The sequence below is a fragment of the Miniopterus natalensis genome, chromosome 9 (genome assembly GCF_054644295.1).
Source record: "Miniopterus natalensis isolate mMinNat1 chromosome 9, mMinNat1.hap1, whole genome shotgun sequence".
In the NCBI taxonomy this organism is placed as follows: domain Eukaryota; kingdom Metazoa; phylum Chordata; class Mammalia; order Chiroptera; family Miniopteridae; genus Miniopterus; species Miniopterus natalensis.
This window is the reverse complement of record NC_142089.1, coordinates 20,579,438-20,595,821: the sequence shown is the minus strand read 5'-3', so window position 1 is coordinate 20,595,821 and position 16,384 is coordinate 20,579,438. Positions and strand designations below refer to the sequence as shown.

Genomic DNA, 16,384 nt, shown 5'->3' with positions numbered 1-16,384 from the left:
CTCTCTCCCCCTCGCCCTTCCTCTCTCTGAAATCAATAAAGATATATTTAAAAAAAAAAAAAAAAAAAAAGACTATATATATGGCCCTGGCCAGGGAGCATCGTCCTGACACACCAAGGTTGCAGGTTCGATCCCCAGCCAGGGCACCATACAAGAACAAACGAACGCATAAATAAGTGGAACAACAAATCAATGCTTCTCTCTCTCTCCACCCCCCCCTCCTCTCTCCCTAAAATCAGTCAACAAATAAATAAAAAAGAAATTGTTTAAAAAAAGAAAAAGGACGATCTATATGCCCTATATGCTAAAATCAAAGAACAGTTTTCACCCTGGGAATTAGAATATAATGGCCCATTATTCACCTATGAGATTAGGTCTAGGTGAGAAACAATTGCCTGGTATAACCCTAAATCCAAGACTACTATACAAACACAGTCCTACCTACTGCAACAGATTCAAGAGTTGGCTATTAAGGAATTAAAGATAAAGCCAACTTTGTTTCTAGACAAAGTCCCCCACAACCAAATGTGATATTCTTTAAACCTGCTGGGCTTTTAAACCCTTCGACACAATCCTACAAGCTCCCTAACCCCCTACCCACTACAAATATATCCCCATAAAATCATACATGAAATACATGGGTTGCTTAAAAAAACTTAACGTTTACTCTACATATAGAAAGCTCACAGTGAGTTCAGGTTACCCCTTGCTGGCTCTCAAGAATACAAGGGTTTATTATATCAAAAAGGCTCTCTTCTTCAGGATCAAAATGAGAGACCTATAATCATCAAAGCATGTCCTTTCCACTCACAACTGCAAACACCCACTTCTAACCCTAGGATCTGGAGAATATTTCATATCTGATGAGCAGTCTTTTATGACCACCTCAAGCGTAAGGTTGAGGTCCTCACCTGTGTATCTCTGGGCTTTTCTTGTTCTTAGCTGCCTCCTGCTCAGTTCCTCTCTTTAGGTATTTAGTAAAGCGTTCATGCAATGTCATTCCTGAGGACCCAAAGTGATGCTCTGTGGGAATTTAAAAAAAAACACATTATGTCATCAAAAGCAGGCACAATATTCAACTCTTTCTATGAACCTGCAGCCAGAGATGTGACTAAAGCACTCAAATCCATAGAGGAAGAAAAAAAGGCTGGTTTCCACAATCCAATGCTGGTCACTTAAAATACTACTGTAGCTCCCATATCTTAGCACATGGATACAAAAAAAGAAACCTGGAGCTTACTGTCATTTGAATCACACCATCAACTCCTGCTTAAGTCTAATTGCAGATGAATCTTAACTTGCTCAACCCAGCTTCTACATCGCTTCTCTGCCATTCTCCAACCCACCCACCTCCATTTGCCCTTTTGGTGGAAAACAAATTCACACCATGAGGTCAACAAGAGACCTCCCCCTAAAGGCTTCTACCTACTGGACAAGAAAAGAGGGTGCAGGAAAAGCACTTTTCGTATCTCCTTTTTCAAGCATTTTAAACTTTCATGTGAAAGATGTTACCTATTCTCACCATCAAAAGTTACTACTAGCAATTCAGAATGTTCAGCTCTATAATTAAAAAATGGAAACTCCTCCCTGGAAGGGATTTCCCTCAAGTCAGTCCCTAGCTTCAAAGGCCCTTTCAATAAGATAAAGGGCCTCAAGAGGCTCCCTTCAATAAGATAAAGGGCCTCAAGAGGCTCCCTTATTTACCCACTCATCCTTCTGCTTGTAAAAGAAGCAGCTAAGCGGCGGCAAAGGGTCCAGAGCAGGCTGGGATCGGGGCTTACCTTTAACGTGGTGAACAATGGTCACTATGTGCTGGGCAAACAGTTCCGAGGGGCTGCGTTGGGACTGAGCTGACTGTATGTGCTGGAAAATGGAACGGAATTCCTGTTCCTTTTTGTTGCTATGAACTAGATCCCGACAAAGCTTGCGTTCCTGAGCCAATAAGCCACTGGGTCTGGAAAACACACACAAGGAGGCCCACTATAACAAGATATACAGAAAGAATATTTAAACCCTAAAACTACAATCCATCTTTTCAAACCGTTTTAAATTTATCCACAAAGTTCCTTTTTAAATTCCCTACCAAAGTTCAAAGTAACCTCAGTGCACAACTATAGAAAAAAGCATCCAAAATCTATCGCTTTCCTTTATTCACTGGGGATCTTTAATAGGAACAAGTAGAATGAAGTGCTATACCTCAGTGGCTCTGTTTTTGGGGTCCCTGCTGGTTTTAACATATATAACAAATGGAAATGTATTTTAAAAGATCAGGTAGCTTGGGCAGCCAGGGCCATTCGGTGAATGGACACAATGAAGCAGGAGTGTGCTGTGACTGGAATGTGGCTCAGGCGGGCTTCCAACAGGCCGCACAGTTTTTACCCCATAAAAACAGCCTGGCCTGTTCCTCTTCCTGAAAGCGGCCTAAAAATGGCTCGCTAGTCACTTGACCCAAAACACCCCACAAAATGATGCAAATCAAGAGGTTTAAATCTTTGTTCACTTGAAGAACACTCATGAAAGTGTCCAGGCCATCAAGGTATGCATATTCAAAAAACTACCGAGTATCTGAAGGATGTCATTTTACAAAAGCAAGGTATGCCATTCCGTCGTTACAATGGTGGAGTTGGCAGGTGTGCCCAGGTGAAAGAGTGGGGCTGGACACAGGGTCAGTAGCCCAAAAAGAGTGAATTCTTGCTGCACATGCTTAAAAATGCATTGAGCAACATTGAACTTAAGGGTTTAGGTGTTGATTCTCTGGTCATTGAGCACATCCACGTGAACAAAGATCCCAAGATGCAGCACAGAGCTTACAGAGCTCATGGGCGGATTAACCCATACATGAGCTCTCCTGCCACATTGAGAGGATCCTACTGAAAAAGAGCAGATTGTGCCCGGCTGGGCGTGGCTCAGTGGTTAAGCATTGACCTAGGATCCAGGCGATCAGGGTTCAATTCCTGGTAAGGGCACATGCCCGGGTTGCGGGCTGCAGCCGATCAATGACTCTCTCATCATTGATGTTTCTATCTCTCTCTCTCCCTCTCCTTTCCTCTCTCTGAAATCAATAAAGCTATATTTAAAAAAAAAAAAAGCAGATTGTTCCTAAACCAGAAGAGGAGGTCGCACAAAAGAAAAAGATATCCCAGAAAATACTGAAAACATAAAAACGTATGGCCTGGGAGTAAATTCAACATAATATAAATACCAATTAAAGTTTAAAAAACAAAAACACACACAAAAATAAACCAGCCTGGCCATCACCACTCTTTCCTGAAGTTCTCCTCTTACCCTCTCCTCTTACTCACAGCCCTGACTCTAAAAACTGCTATGTTATTTCACGGTGAAGGCCTGTAATAATAGACTCTGGTAGCCTACTAAGAACGGAGAAATGGATCCTGGGTGGCTCTACAGACAAAAGGCACCTTAAGCAAATTCAGGAAAAAACAGGATGAAGGCTGGGGCTGATAGCGGGCAAGAAAACAGCAGAGGGGACCCATCACCAAAGCCAGTCAATAAAGAAACACCCTTCGCCACCCCTGTGCTGCTGACCCCAACACATAATGCTCAGTGACACCCGCTCTACTGAAAACAGGTGAACCTGAGGGTATCAGCTCTGAAACTTGGACAGCAGGGGAAATACAAGAGGGGCCTATCCTGGTTCCAGAATATTCTCTGGAAGAGGGGTTAGGAGACATCATTTAGGCCACTGAAGTCCTGATCAAGGACTACACCTCACCTTGCAAGGTCCTCATCAAAAGAGTCCATCCGGACATTGACCTGGGCCTCTCGAGTAATGGAGAAGGAAGACTTCCCTGTGGAAAAGTCTCCTTTGGCACCTAGCTTCTCCCGGCTCTCAGAGGTCTTTCTTGGGGGAGGCGATGAGCTTTTCTCCTGGACTGCTTTGTAAGCAGTTACTCGGAAATTCTTTTCAGGCACAAACCCCCTGTGCCCACTTTCGGTTCTCTTGAGCCCCCCCCGATCCTCCTTTTTGGATCTCTCTGAGAAAGACTCCTCCTCCAGCTCCTCTGTTTTCCTCTGCTTTTCCTTCCCTGGAGGTGCGTATACCAGGCCCTCCCACTTGCCCGACTTCTCATCCTCCTGGTTTTTGTTTGCACCTGCTATGACTTTCGACATAAATTTGGGTTCATCATCAAACTCAGATTCCTTCCTTCCCTTAGCTTTGTCCTTATCTTGGTCATCCATGTCCTCCTTGTGGAAGTCAGCCATCTTCTTCTCAAAGTCATCTCGGAGCTTATATCTTTTGGGAGACTGGCTACCCCGAAAAGGCTTCTCAGAATCATTTTTGGAAGTGAACAGATCAGATTTCATTTTTGAATCACTCAATCCTGTGTCAGAGAAGCTCCCTTTCTCCTTCATTTTCTCTTTATCAGTATTTGTTTGTTTCTGTTCCTTATCTTTTCCATTCTCTGTCTTCTGTTCATCTAGATACCTAGTTATATAAACACAAGGGAGACACACAAGAGGTTTCTTAAGCAACCTGATCTAAAATGGCACCATATGGTCTTAGGTTTTTGAATCTCTGAACAAACATGTCTCGTGGATTCCAGTGTTACCCAAGGACTTTCTACTTGGCTACTTTCTAGTAATTTAACAGAAAAATATATGGTCCATGGAGTTGCATTTTATAAAAGCAACCAAAAAGAAAATAACAAAGGTAATTTTTAGGATACTAAAAAACCAAAAACCTACTTACCTGTAAGTGGTCTAGGAAAAAAAAAATTAAGGTCTTATCCAACCTTCACTCAGTCACTTATAATCTGCTTTCAGCAAAGTTAACATAGAATGTTCAACCTTGGACTGTTTTGCTTTTATACAACTCACATTTGGAAATACAAGTCTCAAAAGAGACTTCAAATTTGCTTCAAGTCACCTAGAAGATCTAAATATGAAATATACTGCAAACACAAATAAAAACAAAATACATGTTAATTGGGGCAAGGGGGGAAAAATCATCCTACTCTTTCTTACGGAAAAGCAGAGCTCATACTCAAGTCTTCTAAAGACATTCACAGTTCTTTGTAAGGCACAAAACTTACATTTTAAAGTAGACTTACTGAAGGCTGGAAAGTACAGATTCTGAACATCTCATTTGTATCATTAATGGAGGAATATGGCAAAACAGAATCAAAGGACAGCAGGACATCAAAGAACACACTAATAAGAGAAAAGAAAAAGGGAAATCCCCACTTGCCCAGTAAGTCCCTCTTGACAACCTGGTCCCAATGCAATGTCCCTGTTATGTCTCTGCTGTCCCAATCCATCCAACCACATAAGATTCAGGTTCCAACTCACCGTGTGCCCCAGGGTATAAAGACGGAAGCACTGTCAGGTCCTCTCCTAACACGCAGCCCAGTTGGCTTCTACTGGGACATAAACCCACCTTGTGATTTTAAAACAAGGCCTTCCTGGACTAAGCCTTGGACTTTCCCATTCTGCACAGTCTCCTCAACTGGAGGGTGTGAAGGTGCAGCTCTTCACCATGATGGGCCGATGTAGATCAATCACAGTAGATGGTGGTTCTTAGCGGGTCTAACAGCTCCAATGGCCATTCATTTTGGCAAAGGTATTTTTTTTGATAGCTGACCCACAAATCTCTACTGTTCTCTGGCTTACATTGGTAGAATCCAAGGCAAATTTTAAATGTGAAAACATCATTTCAGAGTAGTCTAAAGAAACTTTATGCTGCAATACAAATTCAGGAAGGTAGGAAAGCTAGAGTTAAGCTTAAGATGTCCTTGGGTGATGCTTTTCAATTTTGCTAATGAAAAATTGAGGAAATGAGGATTACCTTTTTACCATTAATCACAGCTCTAACTTAGATTACATTACAATTAAACTGCCAGCTGGTGAGATAAAAACACAACCAGGCAGGGGAAACAAGATACTTGCCTCTTTGTATAGGCTGCTCCTCCTGAAGCAGCAGACTCCTCCTTCTGAGACGAGCCATATGTGGAGCCAGTGGTCGGTGGACTCTTACCCACAGGGCTCTTCTTGGATGGGCTCAAGGACCCAGAGCCATGGTCAAACTGACCTTGGTGTGTCCCAGCCTGGTACCCAGAACCACTCTGCAGACCTGAGCCCATCTGGGACGTGCTAGAAAGTGGAGGGCTAGGTTTTGGCACAGGGCTAGGACGGGGAGAACGTCGTCTCACTACCACAGACTGGAGGGGGCTTTTCAGAGCAGGGCTCCGCTCCCGGGGACTCAGCTCAGAAACAGCCGATGCCCGCGATGCAGAGCCAGCACTGTATGTGGTGGCATCTGCCCATGGCTTCGAGCTCTCAGATGCTTTCGTATCTTGAGAGGTGCCTCCAGAGAACGTCTGCTCCTTGGCATCTTCTCCCTGGTTATCCCCAGCAGCCTGAGATGGCCGGCTATCCTTGGAAGAGGACTTTTTATCCTTTGCAGACTTGCGCTTAGATTCAACTCGGCTGTGGTTAGAGGAAGAACGAGAGGATGAGGAGCGCCTTGACCTGTCAGAGGAAGACTTATCGGAGTTTCTAGAATGGCTCCTGGACCGTGGTGAAGGAGACCTTCTCTTTGGGGACCGGGATCGAGAACGGCCCCGACGAGGACTGTATGCTTGCCGGTAATTCTGCCAATTTGAGCGGTAGTTTCCGTAGCCTCCTCGGTTATACTGGCCCCACGGATAAAAGCCTCTGTTGCGCCCACGGAAATAATAGGGCCTTCTATAGCCTCTGTTGTGACCTCGGAAATCCCGATTCTGATACACTCTTGGGTGATTCCTCTCTCTGTTATGAGCTGGAGAATATGATCTGGAACGAGACCTAGAACTGAAAGGGGCATGAAGGAGGGGAAGAAATGTTTGAATTTTGACACAAGCATTTTTATTCATGAAACACCTCCCAACAAAAAATAACATTTTGAAATTCCTGCTCATAGGGTGCACACTTAAATATTTAATCCCACTGCTTATGAACTGTATTAAGTACAAAAATACAGATAAGAATCATTTTAACAAATGAGACACCAAGATTGCTTCATCAATATTATAGTACATTTTTAATTTTTTTTTAAATCCTCACCCAAGGATATTTTTTCATTACTTTTCAGAGAGTGGAATGGGGAGGGAGGGAGGAAGGAAGGGAGGGCGTGCGCCTGGCCAGGCATGGCTCAGCGGTTGAGCATCAACCTAGGATCCAGGAGAGAGAGGAAGAAAGAAACATTAATGTGGAAAGGCACATCGACTGGCTGCCTCCCACACATGCCCAACCAGGGCAGGGATGAGACTGCAACCAAGGCACATGCCCCTGGCGGGAATTGAACACCGGACCCTTCAGTTCTCAGGCCAATGCTCTAACCACTGAGCCAAAACCAGCAAGGGCAATTATAGCACATTTTAAGTGCAGATTTATATTTCTACAGTGAAAGAAGCAAGGACGAACCACAAGCTGTGGTACCCGGACAGCTAACTGTTCAGGCCCTTTGGCCCCTATACTGCTGTAACACTCTATTCCCCATTCTATTCACCTCTCTCTATCTTTGCAGGGCTAATTTCTTAGATTCCACTAAGACCTGGAATTGTAAGAACACAGTAACAGATCTAAATCAAAGAACACTTAAATACGGACTTAGAGAATGCATCTGTTCAAACCTTAAAAGATTTCTAACTGAAATCAGATCAGCAAAGCATACAAATAGTTTTTTTAATTAGGGACCTGGAAATGGTCGCACTATTTACATCAGTTTCTGTGGCCAAACTACAAGATGTTATCTAAGTGCCACAAGGGGGCACTATCTGACTGTAAGACGCCAAAATACACAGGAGATTAGCAGAGAAACTACAAAACAAGCCCCCCCCCCCATATGCATCTTTCAAGTCAACCTGAAGCCTAAGTGTTGTGTTCTTTATTGTTTACAAATATATAAAACTCTAACTTTGCAATGGCATATTTCCAGAACCACGGGTATTCAACAGTAACCTAACTGTAAAAATTACATGTCCATGAATGCCAGGCTTGTCAGTGACAGGGAGCTTTGTTTCCATCAAAAAGCCAAAATCCACTGGGGTTCTTGGATACCACCTGTCTTGTCAACTATGCTACAGACCATTAACATTAACCACTATTCCTAAACAGTTAGCTAGAAATATGTAAAGTTACTAGAAAATGCTTTCCAAAGATACTTTTTTTACATATAGAATGAAAACCCTTCAGTTACTCAGCAGGCCTTTTCTCATAGCAGGTCTGACTGGAAACCGATTCAGTTTATTTTATAAATAACTCCATTTAGCAAATGTGACAGGCTTTAACAACAAAATGGCATTTTTAAAGAAGAAATTTACATTTAATTTAATCTAAAGAAAATAAAGTAGAATTAGTTTTCCACTCCTTATTACCTGCAGTGCTCAGGTTCTTCATCTACCCCAAGATGAAGAGCAACTAACCAGCAAAATGCATCATACTGCTTGCTGGTTGTTAATGGTTTCTATTTTAGTACAATTAAAAAATAAAACTTACCTTCCACACTTTTCATTTGAAAACAGTACAATATAAGAAAAGAAGAAAGAGGCAGACACAGGCTATGAAACTGAATGTGACCCGATTAAGTGGCTACACTTGAGAAAGGTGCTGCACCACCAGCACTAAGGAGGGTTTAATTCATGCTGCCATCCTCAGAGGCTACTGCTGCTTGTCACCAATTACTAGTGAGGGCCCTGAGGCATAATGCATATCCAAAACCTGCAGTCACTGCACAGATGCAGGAACATGAGTCTTTGCAGATTGCAAATGAAGTTATTTACAAAAAGTCATTTAAAAGGATACAGTCTGTGAAATACAAGAAAACAATCAATTTTCTCCATTTCTGTAGAACTCAGCAGTTAATTTAAAGGCATGGTTTCTCAAACTCTCCTGATAGTATACTTTCCTTGTAGGAGAAGGAAAACAAAAGGAAAAAAATCATGAAACAGATAAGCCAGAAATAAGAATTGAATATCCAGTGGCAAATTTATCTGTTTCTAAAAAACAGAGAAGTCAGACTAGAATCAAGTATAAAAACACGTTTCCTAGTAGAGAAATTCCTCCAAAATAATAATCTTCTATAAGATAGCACATAAAGTGGCTCTAGACCTACCCAGACCTACCCCAGCACATAGTGCCTGTCAAAGATAGTTTTCCCTCACTTGCCAAGTCAATGACCATGCCAAGGGATTTGTAGAGTAAGAAGAGATCTGTCCAGACAGATCAGCCCAAGTTCTAGCTATCACAAGTACTTCAGAGGTGGTTAATACTTTTCAATTTGATTTGTGTCAGTTCTATTTTGTCTCTCAGTTTTGGTTGTATAGCCTCTTATTTTTGAACCAATTGCTTAGTTTCCATTTAGTATACAAAATTTTAAAAAGTTACTTTTCAAAACCAAATAGGCTAAAACTGAGGTTTAATTGGCCCAAATCAAAAACTCTGGGTGCAAGGTAGGAGTTACTAAGAGTCTTTGCTCAGTCCCAAGGCCTTAACTTCCTAAGGTAGGTGTAAATTTATTTAGTGGGTTTTCCCTCTTCCTTTTTGGAGGGGTTGAGAAGGTAGGATAGAGTTTTACTTATTTAGACTCTCACACGACTGGGTAACAGACAGGCTAACTGGTCTAGGGGTTGAACAAAGTTTGGGATGAAAATGCATGGCCAAAAACACGAGAAAAAAAGGGAGGAAAAAAGTTCAGAGTGATTACACTCAAGGTATAATGTTATCTTTCAAAAGAAATCAAATCTAATATTCTTTTGAGAGAGACTCAAAATTTGTGACTTCTTGTTCTACATTATATTGGAGTCATCAATACTTATGCAGACTTACTTTTTGTTCAACCTCTGGTCTGAAATTAATTTTCAGGCAGGCTTCTCATAGATTCCATTTAAGAAATTAATTTGTTCTTGCTGGGAGGTGTGGAAAAAAATCCCACCAACCATTTGTTTAAGACTCTTTTAGAAATACTCTGGAACCATCAAAAATAAAGCTTTTAATAACAACTTTTCCTCAGGTTTCTTTTAAATTTCATAATCAATTCCGTTAAGAAAAGGATTCTAAAGACTTATCAGAAATAAACAGCAGGGGTTCCAAGTGGAAAAAATGAGAAATTAATTCCTAGCCTAATACAATTCTGACAAAAAAATGAAATTGTGCAAAGATTCCCATTTTGGTATTTAAATACATCAGTATTTCCCTAATGCACATATAGAAACCTGTACCTACTGAAAGGTTCTTATCTACTCACAAAAGAAAATTGAAACAGTTTTAAAGAACAAAAATCCCAACTCACTACACATCATGAGAAAAAAATGCCGGAGGTTTGGCACCCTGTTCCAGGACATAACCGAAATAGGGAAAGCCCACCTAAAGGTGTGAAAACTGACTGAATTAAACAATACTGGCAATAAATTCAAAAGAATTATTTGCACATTTAGTGAAAGTGATGTCTACAATAGTGATTTTTAGATTAAGTTTTAAGATGTATTTATTAAACAGATGCAGCTTGTTAGTAACTGGCACATCGGGTGTATACAAATGACTCCTGATATGTCTTTCAAGGTTTATTTTGGTGAGTTAAGGCTTCTTTTCCTTGCAGTGTTGATCATACTATTAAACCTCTTAGCTATCTTTTCTTTCCTGATGAAAACAAACTTTGGTCCAAGGCTCCAAAAATACTTCACTGAAAAATCATCAGATGTAGAGATTTGAAGCAAGCAGCTCAAATAAATATAAAATGTTCTTTCTTCCAAAGTAGATGAGAAATAGTATGTGCTGGCAGAGGAGAAAGGGAATTAGGCAAACAGTACTGCAAGCAAGAGCTGATTTGGATTTGTAACATTTGAAGAAACCTGGAATATCTTAGAGCCCAACCTCCACCTCCAGCCAACCACCCCTGTCCCATTCACAGAAAGAGTCTAACAAAGATCGTCGAAGACCCGTGTGGCCAACGCAACGATTATCTCAAAATACAATCACATGCGCTTACCTCAGCCTTCGCTTCCTGGAACGAGAGACCGATCGACTCCGGGACCGAGACTTCGAAAATGAACGAGAACGAGATCTTGATGCAGATCTTGAACGAGAAGATCGAGATCCAGACTTGGATTTGTTTGTTTTTGACATCTCTGAAGAAAGGGTCAGTCACTTTTCAATTATACCTAATGTAAGAAAATAGAGTGCAAACATGAACTTCTCTGGACACTTAGAAACAAGTTTTTAAAAAATACAGATGAAATAACTGATTTAAACACACACACTCTCTCTCTGCCCTTTCATCAAGGAGGATTTGACTTCTAAGCAGTACAATCCAAAAAGACCAAGCCACAGCAGCAAATGGAAAACCTGACATGTAACTCGAACTGAGTAACACTATAAAATACTGGCAAAAATAAGGAGAGTTAACAATATTTGGTGCACAGTCTTTTCTCAATAAACAAACAAGCTTTGCAAACTAAGTTAGCTAACCTGAAATGACATGAGACAGGCTTCCCAGTTCTAACAGAGGAAACTATATGCAGTGATATCTTGGTTATGGTCCATCTTAGAAATGGTACATGTGACCCATTTCTCTAATCCCTGGACCTTGAAGTCACGAGGCATATCCTTAGTATTTATTTCCAAGGAAAAGGTTTTAAAAGTGCAAGAATATTCTCAAATATTTTAATACCACAACATGTATGTACTACATCTAGTAAAATACAGGATAGTAATCCATAAACACATGCGGGATCAAACCAGCAACCCAGGTACACGCCCTTTGGCTGGACATTGAACCCAAGAACCCTTCGTGCGAAGGCCTGGCACTCTAACTAATGAGCCACACCAGCCAGGGCGCAAAAAGGGCATCATTACGTCCCGTTTTAAAGATTTAAACCTGGCCAACCTGGCTCCAAGCCAGTGTTTTTAACCACTATTATTCCACCTCTGTAGAGCTATGTCTGGCACACATAAGTCATTCACAGATCCGTAGAATTAATTAATATAAATTCTTCTCTCCACTCTTACCAAGTTTAGGATCTGGTGAAGGAGGTGAGAGAAAGACAAACTAAAAGATGATGATTGTTTCTATTATATTCATAATTTTAATAATTTTTGGATAGGCACGAAGTCCAGGAAGCTGCTATAACTCCAGCTCATAGGAAATAACCATAACCTCACAGACATAATTTAGAGAGGTCTGAGAAACTGACAGGAAGCCAGAGACAAAGGGTGATGAGTAAGAGACTGCTTAATGAGGACACCAAAGACCTACAGTCTAGAGCCTGCCAAAAGGATCAAACTATTGTATGCTCTACCAAGGTCAAAGACACTTCCATTTGGAGCCAATTTTTGGCAGCAGTGTCATTGTACAAAGCCAAGGTAGAGGAATAAGTTACTCGGGGATAGGAGGTGAAGGTGTACATGAACAATTTACAGAAACTGAATACTGAAAATATTTTGTTTTGCTGGTTGGCCTTCAGCATATTTTGGGATTCTCTCTCTGGGTTCATTCTTGCTGAATGGCTTTCTTCTGTCACAAGTTTAGGGATATCTTTGCCTAGCAACATTGCTTCCCATCTTCAATTTTAGCTTGGGCCAGAAATAAAAATCCTTTTAGATCACTTACACAACAGGTGGACTTTAGAAGAAAGAACAGGTAATAGTTAGAGGAAGAAGAAATACTCATTTCAACCCCCAGAAATTGTAAAGTTAAGTTAATTTTCGCCTGGCCGGGCGTGGCTCAGCGGTTGAGCGTCGACCTAGGATCCAGGCGATCGGGGTTCGATTCCCGGTCAGGGCACATGCCCGGGTTGTGGGCTCAATCAATGACTCTCTCATTATTGATGTTTCTCTCTCTCTCCCTCTCCTTTCCTCTCTCTGAAATCAATATAAAGATATATTTAAATAAAATTTAAAAAGAAGTTAATTTTCATTAAGAGAAAAAGTTGTCATCTAAATACATACAGAGTCAAACTTAACACGTCTACACATATTAAATTTATTAGAATGGACAAGTATACTCCAGAGTGGCAATACTGCAACAGCACCCCCACTCCTACTCCTGGAACTTCTTTACTGTGGATTGAAACTAACTGTAAAAATATCACTGTACCTTGAGAATTAAGTGGAATAACTTTGGGTGATACAAACAACAGCTGGAAATAAATCAATAAAACACTTAACTCATTCAAGAGGACTCTCTCTAGACAGTGGTAAACAAAGGTAAACTAAAGGAGACTTGGTCCTTGCCTTCATGGAGCTTCTGATCTAGGCGCACACAGGCTAATAAGCAAGCAAGCAAAACTGTAGTTACAAATCCTGGTAAGCACTAGGAAGAAAACAAAACACTACGTTGGCAAATATATGCAGCGTAGTAGTTATTTACACAGGGTGCTCAAGAGGTGGTATTTAAGCTGTCACCTGAAGATTAAGAAAGAGCAAGTCGCATGAAAAGAACAGAAAGTCCAAAAGATGTGAAGCTTCTTCTCTCAATATAATAAATATTATGTGTGTGTGTGTGTATGTTAGTGTAAGGCAGGGATGATTGTAACTAAAGCCATCTGATCAAATTACCAAAATTCATTCAGAACTCTCAATTCTATTTTGAAGACCTTCAAACTTCATATACATATAACTTTTCCCATTTTTAACATTTCTTCAGTGTTGTGCTCTAAAAATATAATGAGAAGTGAGACGGATAAATACTACCTTGGAAATCAGTTTAGCACCTTTTACATGTTACAAGTACCTAATATTTAGTTTCTGTTCAAACTATAATTTCCCCCAAAGAAAGTTTTGCTTCTTCAACAATGCCTACTCTTTCTGGCTGACCATGCTGTTTCATTTAGAATATTATGAAAAAGTGCCGTCCCTACAGAACTATGGCATAATATGACAGCTCATGGCTATGATATGTGCCTCAGGTAAAAACATGTTCCCTCAAACATGACTATTTTGGGTAAAAAGACTCTCACAATTAAGGTAAGGTAGCCATGTTCCTACACCAGCTTTATTTTAAAAATCTACCTAGTGACCAATACTACCTATTTGATAGTAATGATCAATACTTAGTATCTATTGACAGGAATGATCAATACTTACTATCTCTTATATGTTAGGATGCAGAAATATAAGACCTAGTCCCTAAACTCCCAGGTAAGGGGCTGGTATAATCCAAATATCCTCAACTTTCCAACATTCTTCAGATGACGTGGTTTCATATCTACACATTTACCCTCTTTGCCACAAAATCAATCCCTGTTTGTTCTCCTTCACTGGGATGCTCAGAACTTAATGTGATTCTCCAAATGTGGCCTAATTTAGAGCTATTTAGACACTATTAAAGCATTCTAAGATTTTGCTTTCTGGCAGCCACACCACATGTTGATTCCGAGTGAGCTCTGAGTCACTAAGCCCTGAAGTCCTTTTTCATAAACCTTCTTCAGCTGCAAGATGTCCTCCTCCTCCATCTTATATTTATACAACTGTTGTTTTATTCCTCCCCTTTTATTTAAAACCCAAGTGTAGAATTTCACACAACCTTTTGAAATAATTTCCGATACAGTTTTGTCACTTAGAGCAAGGGTTCATTTTCAAACTGTTCCACAGAGCCACCTGAGAGGAGTTTCTAGCCCCATCACCCTTTCAAAGCCCAGCCTTCTCCACCCAAACCACTTGTCTAACTACCAAGCACATCAATGGTCCTTGAAAGAACATAGCTCTTGGGAGAACAGATGCATTTTACTTAAAACAAAACATGATCTTAAGAGGTCTTAAAAGATATATAATTACATGGCTTTTATATCATTAAAAACACAGATCTTATTTTTCAACTCCAAGAAAAGGAACAATGTTGGCAGAGAAGGCCAAAGCAAGCTTCTCTAAATCAAAAACCCTCAAAGAAAAGAAAGAATTAAATTACTCCTCTCCCCTCCCCTTCTCACTCCAGATTAAGTTTCTTCTTAGTGTCCTTAGTGCTATGCCAGCTTTATGCTTGGCACATGGTAGATGTCTGCTGAATTCACCAGAACAAACATTTTGGGAGTATTTACTACAGTTTGCCCCATGTTTGGAACCCTGTGGGTAGTCTGTTATATTTGGTAGGAGATTGGGTTCCTAAAACTAAGTAGTGTCAAATAAAGCCTCTCAATTGACCACCCTGGGGTTTCAACCTTGGCAGCTTAACTGGCCAGGCTACATAGAAACTACACAAGTATCCTTCAATCCATAAATACTAGGCTCATATTCAAAAAGGTCTTCTCAGAAAATACTTAGCTGCTTATTTTTACAGAAACAAGACTTGGTGGCACCCCCTCCCAGGAGCATGCCCACACCTTTCCCTTCCCTCTCTTCCTCCCTCACAAGCGTTTATCTCCTAAACTCTAAGGGTTCCCAGGAGACTTGCAACCAGGGGAGCAATGGGCAGTGGTGGCTTGTTCCAGGCTAACCACCTGGACCTGTCTCCAAGGTTCCCTTTTCTCTGACTTCTCAGTGAGCCAAAGAGCCACGTCTAGGCTCATTTCTTTCCTGTAACATTTCTAGAGACCCAAAGCAGTCCCACCTGGGCTCTCCTATTGCTTCTATCCTAAGCTGGCCCTTGTTTCACTGTCCCCAGATTTAATAAATGTACTCTCAGAAAAATAAATAAAATAAAGACAATTTAATACTAGTCAAGCAAATAAAAATGTAAGACAAATATACTATAACCTGAAAACAAGATGGTAACATAAAACAGGCAGACCCATTGCTACCCTACTATGTAAAATCAATTCAAAATTAAGTCCTTTAAAGCTCTCTCAACCCATGGGAGGATATGGGAAGTTGAGTTGAGCTAGGGAACTAATGGTAAATAGTTTGAGCTCTGGATAACTACACCTAGGTGGTGGTGTTTTTTAATTGAATCTATTAGGGTGACATTGGTTAATAAAATTATATATGTGTACAATTCTATAATACATTATCTGTATATTGTATACAGAACCAAGTCAAGTCCCCTTCCATCACCATTATACCCCCCTTTACCCTCTTCTACCTCCCTATATGGTATACTGTTTTAAATAGCTTCACTGCTGTAATATGTCTGCACAGGGCTTTACTGGGCAAGTCATTTTTTTTTTTAATATATCTTTGTTGATTTCAGAGAAAGAAAGGGAGAGGAGGAGGAGAGAAAGAGAAACATCAAAGATGAGAGTCATTGATTGGTTGCCTCCTGCATGCCCCCGACTGGGGATTAAGCCCGAAACCCGGGCATGTGCCCTGACCAGGAATTAAATTGCCATCTCTTGGATCACAGGTCGATGCTCAACTGCTGAGCCACGTCGGCAGGGCCAAATCACTCTTTTTATTTCCTTTACTCATTCCCATTAATATCAAACTTACTATCTCACAAAATATATTCAGTTTCTTC

The 16,384-nt window shown here is 40.7% G+C and overlaps 1 protein-coding gene across 4 annotated transcripts in view; it reads right to left on the bottom strand.

Moving 5' to 3' along the window:
* The window catches only part of THRAP3 (thyroid hormone receptor associated protein 3), a 48,613-nt gene that overhangs the window by 8,835 nt on the left and 23,394 nt on the right, over positions 1–16,384 (bottom strand). For all 4 annotated transcript variants that reach the window (XM_016218468.2, XM_016218478.2, XM_016218488.2 and 1 more), the window contains 5 exons: positions 10,985–11,156; positions 5,908–6,810; positions 3,734–4,447; positions 1,782–1,954; positions 912–1,023 (listed from right to left, as the gene is read on the bottom strand). In XM_016218468.2, coding sequence (XP_016073954.1) covers positions 912–1,023; positions 1,782–1,954; positions 3,734–4,447; positions 5,908–6,810; positions 10,985–11,121 — 2,039 coding nt within the window. In that variant the 5' untranslated portion in view covers positions 11,122–11,156. The remainder of the gene's footprint in view (positions 1–911; positions 1,024–1,781; positions 1,955–3,733; positions 4,448–5,907; positions 6,811–10,984; positions 11,157–16,384) is intronic.